Source organism: Schistocerca gregaria, chromosome 3 (assembly GCF_023897955.1).
Source record: "Schistocerca gregaria isolate iqSchGreg1 chromosome 3, iqSchGreg1.2, whole genome shotgun sequence".
NCBI lineage: Eukaryota > Metazoa > Arthropoda > Insecta > Orthoptera > Acrididae > Schistocerca > Schistocerca gregaria.
In genome coordinates, this window is record NC_064922.1 from 343283018 (window position 1) to 343295223 (window position 12206).

At 35.1% G+C, this 12206-nt stretch overlaps 1 protein-coding gene across 2 annotated transcripts in view; it reads left to right on the forward strand.

Annotated features, from left to right (window-relative positions):
• Positions 1–12206, forward strand: part of LOC126354820 (receptor-type tyrosine-protein phosphatase N2) — a 394642-nt gene that overhangs the window by 238925 nt on the left and 143511 nt on the right. For both annotated transcript variants that reach the window (XM_050004761.1, XM_050004762.1), the window contains exons 7-8: positions 202–447; positions 7945–8066. In XM_050004761.1, the coding sequence (XP_049860718.1) occupies positions 202–447; positions 7945–8066 (368 nt within the window). The remainder of the gene's footprint in view (positions 1–201; positions 448–7944; positions 8067–12206) is intronic.

The window sequence follows — 12206 nt, forward strand, 5'->3', positions numbered from 1 at the left end:
AGAGACTCACAATGTGTGAAATCACATAGATTAATTTCTCTCTGATTATATGCAACAATGAGTCTTCATGAAGTCCTTTATAACTGTTGAACATGAAATTGTCAATATTAACTGTAGTTAAACATCATTCTGTGTAATTATATACCACTTATAATAAAAATTTTCACTGTTATAACTGCAATTTTTCTTTTCTGTTTGAAGTTCTAGATGAAGATGGCAATTATCGTACAATAGTTGCAAAGAAAGCAGAAAGAATTCCTGGAATTTTTGAGGCCAACCCAGATGTGGCATCTTGGCGCAACATCTTGGGTGTGGACTTACCAACAGTGGAGGAGAGAGCTGCTCCCAGCAGCTTCTCTCGTGAATATAACACTCCAGAACAATTCCGCCAGGGCTACGAGACCCGTGACCGTGCAGGGTACACAGAAGGTGGACCTGTACTCCAAGGTATTCCTATGAGAGTCTTTCAGTAAGATAATCAAGTAGTACTGTCATCAGCACTAACAATAGGCTGCAGGCCAATAGGTACATCAGACCAGTTTATGTGGTATTAAGCCTCATGCTTTGGTAGGGGCTGAGATAATTTAGACCCAAATACTAGTTAACTATTTAAATTGTAAAGATGTTGTGTAATAATGTAGTCCATGAATGTTCAGTACACAAAACATGTGTTTTTATTATTTCTTTCTGCTTGAATGCAACATGCTTGCTGTATTAACTAATGTAGCACAACAACCCACAAGCTCTCTCTCAAATGTGCTTATAACACATACATACATAGGAACATGTGCACACACACACACATACACACACACACACACACACACACACACACACACACACACACACACACACAAAGAGAGAGAGAGAGAGAGAGAGAGAGAGAGAGAGAGAGAGAGAGAGAGAAGATATAAACAAACACTGCAATTATTCTGAGGATGTATAAGTGATTGTCGCTTGTTTAACAGAATAATTAAATTAGAAAATGGCTGTAATCTGTTCTGTATGTACTGAAATATGACTTTCAGTCTAAAAGTAGTATATGTCTATGTATAGGACTGGATATTCTTTCTTTAAATCAACAACTGTGCAAAGGTTTAATTCACTGATGTGCGAAATGTCTCTGAACTGCATTGGGTATGAAGATTAGTAGAATGTTCAGGCACTGCTTTAATTTATATTGTCATGTTTACACTATGTAATACTATATTTTATGTGTTAGTTATATTTCAATAATGTGACTTGGAAGGTTTTTGCTGAAACAGTATGTGGTATATTTCTATAAGGATTACTTATACGCACAAGAGTATCTTCCACATGTGTGTTAGAATACTCATATCAAATATATCTATTGGTGATTTTGGCTGGAAGATGTTTTATTATACTTTTCTTAAGATTTTTCCAATACTTCTAATCACTCCCTACTGAAGATTCTGTAGATATTATCTCCTAATTTCATTTTCAACTTTTCATAAACAAAAACAAAAATAATTTAGCAAAACCATATTGGGCATTAAAAGTAAATGGCCACCAAAAATCTGAAACAACTGGCCTTAGCATAAATTTGTGCTGTTTGTCAATATACACATTAGGAAAGAGAAATTAAAAGAAGAGATGAAAACAAAGAAAAACACAGAAGAAATGTGCTCACACCACACACACACACACACACACACACACACACACTATATTCAAGAATTTCTCCTAACAATAGAACCAGTAGTGATGAGAAAGTACTAAAGACCATTAAATATACTAAGTTTCCCAGTTTTCCTGAAAGTATAGAAGAAACTACCTGGAAATCTTACTAACAAAGCCACAGTTGTAAGCAACAAATAAAACTATAGATTTTCACAATTCTTCTTTAACTGCCTTTCAAGCAGTCAACATTATGTGATGTATGATTTTCCTTACTTGTTCCAGTGTTAGAAAAATGAGTCTGTGGAATATTTAGTATGACAAATAATTTTTTTAAACAGTTGGTTTCTAGCATTTTCTCTCTTGAGCCTATGTTGTTTGATATCAGAAATTTTGTTAAAACAAGTCATCTACACTGGGTGCTGATGTGAATCTATTATCATCTTCATTCTATGCTGTCATTTCCAGTGATCATCAACTAAATGGTTAAGTCTACAATTCTTGGTGGTGTGTGTGGCCTACTTTCTCTCTTATTATTTGTAGATACTTTCAGACTATGCACCTTGTGAGCTTGAATATCCCTCTGCCACAGTGACTATCTACTATCTTTTTTAAAATTTATTCCCTTTTAATATCAACAGTCCTTTGCAAGCAAAAATGAAATATAACATGATATGAGTGCAGCTCTTGCATTTTTTCCTGCCTACATTCAAAACACTCGCATGCCTCTTTACACAGGTTCTAAAATAAGTATCAGATGTAATATAAGAACTTCCAAAATAACATCTGCATAACCAATGACTAACGCACTGCATGTTACACTGTTTTCAGTTCAGTGTAATAGGGTACTGGTAATGAACCACAACTGTGGCTACATGTTCACTAATGCAGATTGTCTTAATTTCTATTGATGGATTTTTTTCCAGTGAGTGGCACATTTTACAGTATGTGCATTTCAGGTCTTCAACAAAAAGAGTAACACAAAAAATATTCACTATTCCACAAGCAACACACTATACATGTACAGAGTAATCTGGAGTAATTCACATTATAAGCTAACAACTCTAAAAGATTTGTTATAATTAAGAAAGTAATTTTGATTGAACAGTTAAATCTGACATATAAGGACTACCAATTACACTATAAAAGTGCTTGGTCATAGAAAGTAGATCCATTGGTTTCCTTTTTACTACAACAACTAACACATTTCCTAAAGTATGACCAAGAATGAGAGAAAGGCACTCTTCCTAAATAAAAGGAAGACTGATTAAGCATTGAGTTCCATATGATGGTTAAAGTTTCAGCTGAAATTTAGTGTCAATACAGAATGAAAAGAAACTGAAGGGGAAAACTGCATTAAGTGGACATATTTGTAATATAGGAGAAATTTTTGCAAATGCCCAGGGAGAATGAAATGTTCCAAGAAATAAATTTTAATGGTTTTCATAATGTAAAATACACTGATTCTTGAGAACAGATCTCAGTGCAATAAAGCTACAAGATGCTAAAAATGATGCAATAATCCTTTTCTTAAGTTCATATGCTGTGAATAAAAGTATTTTGGGTTCAGTGCAGTCAGCTTCTTGCTAGTACCAGAAGCAAGTAGGGTATGGTTTATACAAATGGCACATGTTGACACACTTCAACTTACATATAGTTAATAGGAGTCCACATTGTTCTACATACTGACTTAGATGTAAACTCTGCAGTCTGCAATAACAAAAAGTTTTCTGCTTACATCACTATGAATGGTTTCCTATTGCTTATTTTCTTTCAAAAATGTGTGTTTTGTCACCTGCACATCAGAGAAGTTCCCCCAGAAGTGGCAGTTTCTCATTCTGTATGCTCCTTTTTTCTATTTTGCAGTCCTATTTTTGTCCATCAGTGTGCCTGCTTTCTGGGTATATTGTTTCTGTTTGTTTCCATTTCTGGCTCTTGCAACTTTTAATCACAAAATTTTGCTTTCTATGAATGATATAGCTTTTGTTTGCAGTGTAACCATCTCCCTACAACAGTGAATGTACTCTCTCTTCACACTATGTTTTTGACTTCACATCTTTACAATGTATTGCATAATATTGCTCTTCTTCTTCAACTCTGCTATGTATGCAATTCTGTCTCCATCATGCATAGACTTGGTCTGTTGTGCATTTGCCTTCTGTATACTGTTATGACTTTCATAATACTGTACAAAACATAAAATCAGGTATAATACCCCATTTAACTTAAAAAATATTTGTACAATTATAGGTTTGTTCAACACATGCCATTTATACATATCAAAGTTCACACAGATGCTGTACCTGGAATTAGTTTTGGTGACAAAACTTACATTTCTACAGTTACAATATATATTTCTTATTATATAAGAAAATAAGCTTTTAAGTTGGAACAAAAAGCAACTGTAATAACAAATTATGACACTGTTAGTACTTGGCAATTTTAAATGTTTGACAATTATAATTTGTTAAATGTACTGATGGTATCAAAAACCAGTGAAAAATTCTACCTTTCAGTTCTTGTTTAGCTTCCAGTAGCTCACAATTAATTTTTATATTATCATTTGCAAAAAAATTAATGACAAAAAATTTTCCAGATTGAGGAAACTAAATTTACCAGTGAATTAGTTCATGCTATGACTGAGTTCAAACAGTTATAAATTAACTATTAAACACTCTTTCAGTTTTTGGAATGGAAAACTACTTTCTCAAATGATCTGCTTACTCATTGAAACAATGTTCAGTTTTTGACAGTTATTCACAGCATTTGTTGCCTGTCAAGTAGGAACCAAGTAAATGTTTTTGTTAATAAAATATGTTTGTAGCTTCATTCATGTAATAATCATCACATCTTTATACATCTTTTTGATTATATTGTAGTTCCTTACCTTCCTTCAAAATGTACATGTTTACATTGAAGTCCTTTTGAATAATGAAACAGTGTGTGCAGTATTTTCTTCTTATTTTACAGTGAATACAACTTAGAAATCACAATGAATCAAATACTTCATGAGATAATTCATGATCACTTCACACACCTACAAAATAACACTGAAAAGTGACAAATACTACTAAACTAACATAATGTGATTATGCATGATCTACTCAACTGTAGACATTCATTTACTTGGGAAAAACTGCATGGTAGATTCTGAACACCATGATACATGTCAACATTTTATCTACAACACTGCAAAATAAGATTCTATAAAGTTTCTTAAGAAACAAGACTAAAATCACATACCTGAGTGACAGTATATCTTCTTTCACCTGTACTGATCATCTTGTTACCAAAATCGATTTTCCTTACTCTCATGAAATTCTGTATCACATTTTTTTTAAACTGTCAAAGAAAAGACAGATCTTGAGCTTCAGTCACTACTAGTAGTGGTACAAGGAAGCTATATAACATCTTATAACATGAAAGAAATTAAATTTGAAGAGAAGTATAATACAACATCATAAAGTCCACATTTTGGAAGCAAAACTTTCAAATACCTGTTGTACTTTTGAAAAACAACTTCCCACTGTATTACTTTCTTAATTTGTGTGTAAATATGATTTCATGTAAATATAATTTTAAATCATTTATTAGAAAGACACTTTGTTACTAAAACAAATGGTGTAGAGTTGTAATTAAAGACATTGTGTCATAATGAGCGGCTTATGATAGGAAATGATTACTCTGAAATGTAACAATTTCAACATATCATTGTGGATATATACTACCAGCTCTGTTAGTCTGACTGTTATGGACATGAAATTTGCAGTTAGTTTTAAAGTTAGGCCTCACCAATAGATTTGTAATATCAACTGCAGTAACAGAAACTGTGTAAAACTATAAAATAAGAGATATACACATTTATTACAAAGAAGAATGACTGTAGAACAGAGCATTTCAGCAATGCTTCCATATGGTTAACACAAATACTAATTTGAGTTACTCTTTTCATGTAGACTTCTCAATTTTATAATTATTATGAATCAGATTGGAATTGTTTCTAATCATCTCTGTATGTTACACCTGTTCTGAAACAATAAACTAATTTATCTCTTATTGACTTCTTACTGTAAATTCATTTATGCCCTTCCATTAATTTGAGCTACTAAAACATTTTCAGCATCTTCTAACACTCAAATTCTACAGCAAATATAGCTCCAAACACTCATTTGAAAATCACAATTGCACTGAATCATGGCACAAACTTGCAGACAGAATTAATAAGTTTCCTTTCCTTCTTTTATGTTCTCCTTTTCTAGTCTGTGAAGGGAATTGGAGGAACAGAGTGGACTTGTTAAGTAAGATTCTTACTCTTCATGAAATGTGATGTGCCTGTAATTAGATGCATTTAATTTAAATAAGCATTATACCTAATTATGTCTTGGCAGCTGTTGGAATCAAAGTTCTGCCAGCAAAATACTATGACTGCACTGGTGGGTGAAATTGCCTAAATCAAAACAAAAGCAGTTAATTAGGCAGACAATGACAAAAAGAACCTGTAAATGAAACCTAGATACTTTGTCAAAAGACAATCAATGATGTTTTATAGTAATTAACTCATCTGGGGCCACAGAACTGTCATATTCTGACAAGCTGTAAATTCTTTATTTCCTTTACATCATTGCTACTACAGTCTCAAACTGCAACATTAGCTACAGTTTTTATGAAAAATCAAGTGTAGTAATGCAACAGGACATGCACTTCTCTACAAAATTAAATTGTAGCAAAATTATTATAATTATCCATCAAAAAATAGCTTTTGTTCTACTTTTGTAATCCACTTTTCATATTTTTATTTTGAATTAGGTTGAAGGCATGAAACAGACTATACAACCACGTCACATTCTGCCACATTGCTTCAAGTTCATGCTTTCATCATATTTCCTGGATCTCATCATGAAGGAGAACATTCATGCCTGTGGAAGGCACACACTAAGAAGGGACTCTTACAAGCTGCATTAATAATTGACTATTATTAAACTGATATAAGCTATTTGTACTTTACGCAGGATAAATTAAACAGTAGATTGACTGGATAGCTTCTGTTGCTCCTACTACATCAGTTACAACAATTCACAGAAAGCCGATAAAAAATGCACCATTTAAAGAAAGCTTTGTCTTTTAAAAACACAAAAACAAAGATTTTTTATGGTCCATATAAGTCTCTTTATAAGACAATCTATTGACTTCGAACCATTGTAGGCCTCTTCAGGTATCATGTGGACTGTTTGGTATGGATATATTTGGGTCCTTGATTGTTATGCTTGAGTCATCAACAAACATCACAGTTTTTAAACAGTGCCCAGTAAAGTAATGTTTTATCATGACATTCAACACACTTCTTGTTTCCATACACAACTGTATGTTCTGGATCTGTTTCCTCTCTTTACTACGGCTGTAAGACATTGCTATCTATGCTTCAGCTACTGGTTTCTCATAAGAAATTACAGTAGTGCTATTAGGTACATGTCACTTGTATATACACAAATGCAGTGCTCTTTTTTTAAAATATATACTGCAGTTCTCTTTTTTGCTAATTTCAGTTTGAGAACTGTAACATGTGATTTAGCTGTATATGTCAAGCACATAGTAACACAAGGAACATGGTGAAAATACAAAACAATTTTAAGCAGAAAAATTATGCTTTACAACATTTACACTGTACACTCATACTGGTTTGAAAACACACAAAAATTATTTATATGTTTATTTCCCACCTTTCTTATGCTTAAAATACACAATAAAACTGCCAGGTACTGAGAGAAGAAGTATTGCCAACATAGGATGTAGCAATTCTCACATTTGGCAAAAATAAGTTGATGAAAGGAATAAAAATCATTTTCTTTATTGATATATAATACTTCATCTACAGACCACATTTAAATTAACTTAAATGACACAAACAATAATTCATGAATACTAATAATAATGACACTTACCTACAAACTCTTCAGAACAATTATACTTCCCTTTCAATCCAGTTAATACCACCCGTGCTCATACTTCTCTTTTTTCCATAATTTTTATCTCTTCTCACTCAGCAATGTTTGCTTACATAATCCAATACAATCATCAAGAGGAACACTCCTGTTATTTCATTTGAAACAGCCTCTCATTCTAAATGGTAACAATACTGTACTGGCACATGCATCATTGATATCTGGTTTGCCTGGGTCTAGCTAAATTATGACAAACTTCCCCTTTCACTGAAAACTGAACAAATAGTGTTAACTGAAAGAATTCACATACACTATAAAAAAAAGAGTGCATACCAGGCAATCTGAGAACATCATAATGCTATTGCAGGAGAAGCTGTAGATGTCGATCAACAACTCGATGATCTTCTGGATGAATTAGATGCTGGCTTCAAACGCCGTGAACGACTTGATGTTAAGAAACCTGGACCTGCTTTTACTGTTCACAGACAGGTAAGACATTCTTAAGCAGACATAGTAACGCTACTTACTTCACACTCATTGCATGACAAATGAAGCAGAGGAGGCGTGAATGATATGTAAAAGTAAAGAAACACATAAGAAATTTATTCCGTCTTCAAAATTAAAGTTTCAGTTTCAATCTCCCAGAGTCAAGTGCCAAAAGTAATAAATCTAATTCTTAGCTACATCAGTTACGTAAAACATGAGGGCAGAGTTTGATTGCCTCATGACATGTTGATTTCTTACTGTGGGACTACAACATTTAAACACTGCCATTGTAGTTTGGTTATTTTTTCTGACTTTAGGCTTTACACTCTGTTTGTATAGGAATGATATCTTCTATCACAACTTCCTGTTGAAACATGGCATGGTATAGAAAAGAAAAATAAAGCTCATTTTTTGTACAATATACCTTGGAAGTTCTTCATTGCATTCATTTCTCTGTTACATACATGGTGTTACAATGTTACAGAAACAATGGGGCTGCCATGCTCAAACATTCTCACACTATAAACAAACCTGGGGAATGGCCATGGTCGCAGACATGTGCCATCTTATGCCAAAGCATTCATGGCTCATGTAGAGAAAGCCCTTGTAGCCACCCAGAATCCTAAATATCTCATCTGGTTCAGACTGACTAAGAGTGTCTGCATGATCTGGACAAAGGGTTAGGACACCCATACAGATTCCTCTGCACCTTCAACACTTTCTCCCCTATTTGCTTCACCTGGTTCTCCTCAGCTCAACAAATTACATGCTTCGATGTTGACTTCTACCACATTGATGGCTCCATCAGTATCTTCATCTACATCAAATTTACCAACTACCAACAACAACTCCATTTTAACAGCTGCCACCCTTTCAACACCAGGAAGTCCCTTCTATACAGCCTATACACTTACAGTGATTGCATCTACAGTGACCAGCAGTTCTCCTGACGTTATCAAAGGTTTTACTGAGGTCTTTGTGTACTGAATTTACCATTCCTGCTTTGTCTATGAACAGCTCTCATGTGTGTTATCTCCACAGTTGCCTATCATTCCTCAAATACTCACTGACCGGTTACAAAGGAGCATCGCCTCCTCTGATGAGTCAGCACCATTCAGTACAGGAGCAACAGAATCATGTTCTCTGCCAGAGCTTTGACTACCTCTTTTCATGCCCTGAAATTAGAAAGATGTTTCCCATTTCTCTCACAGTGACATTCTCCTGCCACCCAGACATCACTGTGTCACATTCTACACTGACCTGACAAAAGTCACAGTATACCTTATAATATCAGGTCAGACCTCCTTTTCAACAGCGTAGTACAGCAACTCAACATGGCATGGACTCAACAAGTTGTTGGACGGTGAATTTTGAGCCATGCTGCCTCTACAGTCATCCACAATAGCAAATATGTTGCCAGTGCAGGATTTTGTGCATGAACTCACCTCTTGATTATGTCCCATTAATGTTCAAAGGGATTCATGTCAGGTGATCATGGTGGCCAAATCATTCATTCAAATTGTCCAGAATGCTCTTCAAACCAGTCACAAACAATTGTGGCCCAGTGACATGGCATATCGTCCTCCATAAAAATTCAATCACAGCCATGAATGGCTGAAAATGGTCTCCATGCAGCCAAACATAACCATTTCCAGTCAATGATAAGTTCAGCTGGACCAGAGGACCCAGTCCATTTTAAAATACAGCCCACACCATTATGGAGCCACCACCAGATTGCACAGTGACTTGTTCACAACTTGGGTCCATGGTTTTGGGGGTCTGCACCACACTCAAACCCTACCATAAGCTCTTACTAATTGAAATTGGGACCATGGTTTTCTAGTATCTAGGGTCCAAACAATATGGTCAAGAGCCCAGGAGATGTTCTGCAGGAGGTATCATTCTGTTAGCAATGCCATTCATGTTGGTCATCTGCTGCCATAGCCCATTAATGAAAAATTTTGCTGCATTATCCTAACAGATACATTGGTTGTACAACCCACATCGCTTCCTGCTGCTATTTCACACTGTGTTGCTTGACTGTTAGCACTGACAGCTCCAAGCAAATGCCATGTTCTCAGTCATAAAGTGAAGGCCGTATGTGATGAGAGGTAATGGATGAAATTTGGTACTCTTGAATCTGTGGATCTCAGAGTAAAGAACACTTATTTCTAAAATGAAATGTCCCTTGCATCTAGCTCCAACTACCATTCTACATTCAAAGTCTGTGTGAATTTCCATGGTGTGGCAATAATCATGTCAGAAACCTTTTCACAAGGATCACCTGAGTACAAATGATAGCTCCACCATTGCACCTTCTATACACAATACTGCAGCCATCTGCATAAATGCATATTGCTATTCCATGACTTTTTCACCTCTGTGTAAGTGGTTGTAATCACTAACAAGTTGTCTGTCCCCATGAATGGCCTTCACCAAACTGTGAAGATGACACAGTTGGACTATTCAGCTGCCAAGTATGCCACGCAATGTGATGTTCTTAATTTCAATGGCTGCTTTATGTCCCATGCGATCTGGATCTGTACCTTCGATAACAGCTTTTCTGAAACATATCCATTGTTCCCATAGCTTGCCTGGCCTCAGTCCTCATTTGTCCCTTGTCCTCCAACTGCCTCAATCCCCTTCCCTGCTCCTACTCCAGCCTCAAACAGCCTTTATCAATCTGGCTCACCTCTTCTGTTCTAGCTTTACCGCTCCCAGTGCTGCACCTAGCAGCCCATCATCATGCCCTTATACGCTACCACAGACACCTTCTACTTTTAAATGTGCTTGTTCTTCTGATGCAGGACTTCGACTAATAGCAGAATATATATCGAACACTCTACTTTTAAATGTACCTGTCTGCTGTCAAACACCTTCTCTTCCTGATACTTCATGCATTTATGTGGTGACACAATCACCTGTCAAGAATCAGGCAGTGTACATTCATACAATCACACTGAAAGTCCTTACTAATGTTATTATAGATACCATGAAAATGTGTAAATCAGTTCTTAGGTGAAGTTATATCTAGATGAAGTTACAAGAAGTGTTAACATAAATTACTACAGATTACAACTACAATTTACATAAAAAAAATAATAATAATTGTCACTTACATTTTGGACGAGTAAATATTCTATGTTGCTCGCTGTACATAGAAGAAATTTAAGAAAACCCATAAAGTGAATCATACTGAAGTTTTACATTCTATGTATTTTATTCTTCGCTTTCATTACACTTTAATTAATGTTACTTAGTCATTCTGTAATCAAGAGCTAGTAGCTGTTTTCTGTGGAATACTTCATTTAATATTTTCTTACATTTAGGTCCCTTCTAGTCACAGTCATTCTACAATGAGAATCATAGCTACTGTTACTGATGATAACATTTAATTATGATGTGCAAGATCTCACAAGCTACATGATATTTGGTGATCATATGTTTTTCAGTTCTGACATATAATATAGACTGTGAAAGACATTCATTAGGATTTCCCAGAGAGAAACATCCAAATTTTTAACATGATATTCATATCAGAATTTGAAAGCTTTCAACAACACTTAATCACACTGCACTTATATTTCTTTACAAGAACAGAACAACCTCCTCCATCCCGACCTGTATGGCTTCTGAAAATATCCATCATGCAACATCCAGCTCTCTTTCTTCTCACAAGACATATAGAAAGCTATCATTCAAGGTAATGAGGCAGGTGCAGTATTTCTTGACTTCCGAAAAGCATTTGACTCAATACCATTGAAAGTGAAGAAGCCCTGAAATTGTGGACAAACTCAACTAGATTCTACTTTAGATATTCTCAGCAGGTGGAAGCCAGATTACGAATCCTAAAGTTCTGACTGTGATTCTTGTAGATTCTGGGATTTTTTCTTGTTGCTTGTCACTTCTTTCACTGCTAATAATAATTTGTTAATGTGAAAAATGTCAAGCTTCTCCATGGTTCAGAGTCCAGGGGTCCTCTATAACTGACAGAATAAGTCAGTTTAAAGGTGGGAGGAAGCCAAGAGCAAACCACCTTCAATAGGACCATGTCCAGAAAAGTTGGCAGATGTTCAAACTAACTCTTAGGTTGACCACAGATTACATGTTTAAGAAAGACTGAATAAGTATGCAAGAGGACAC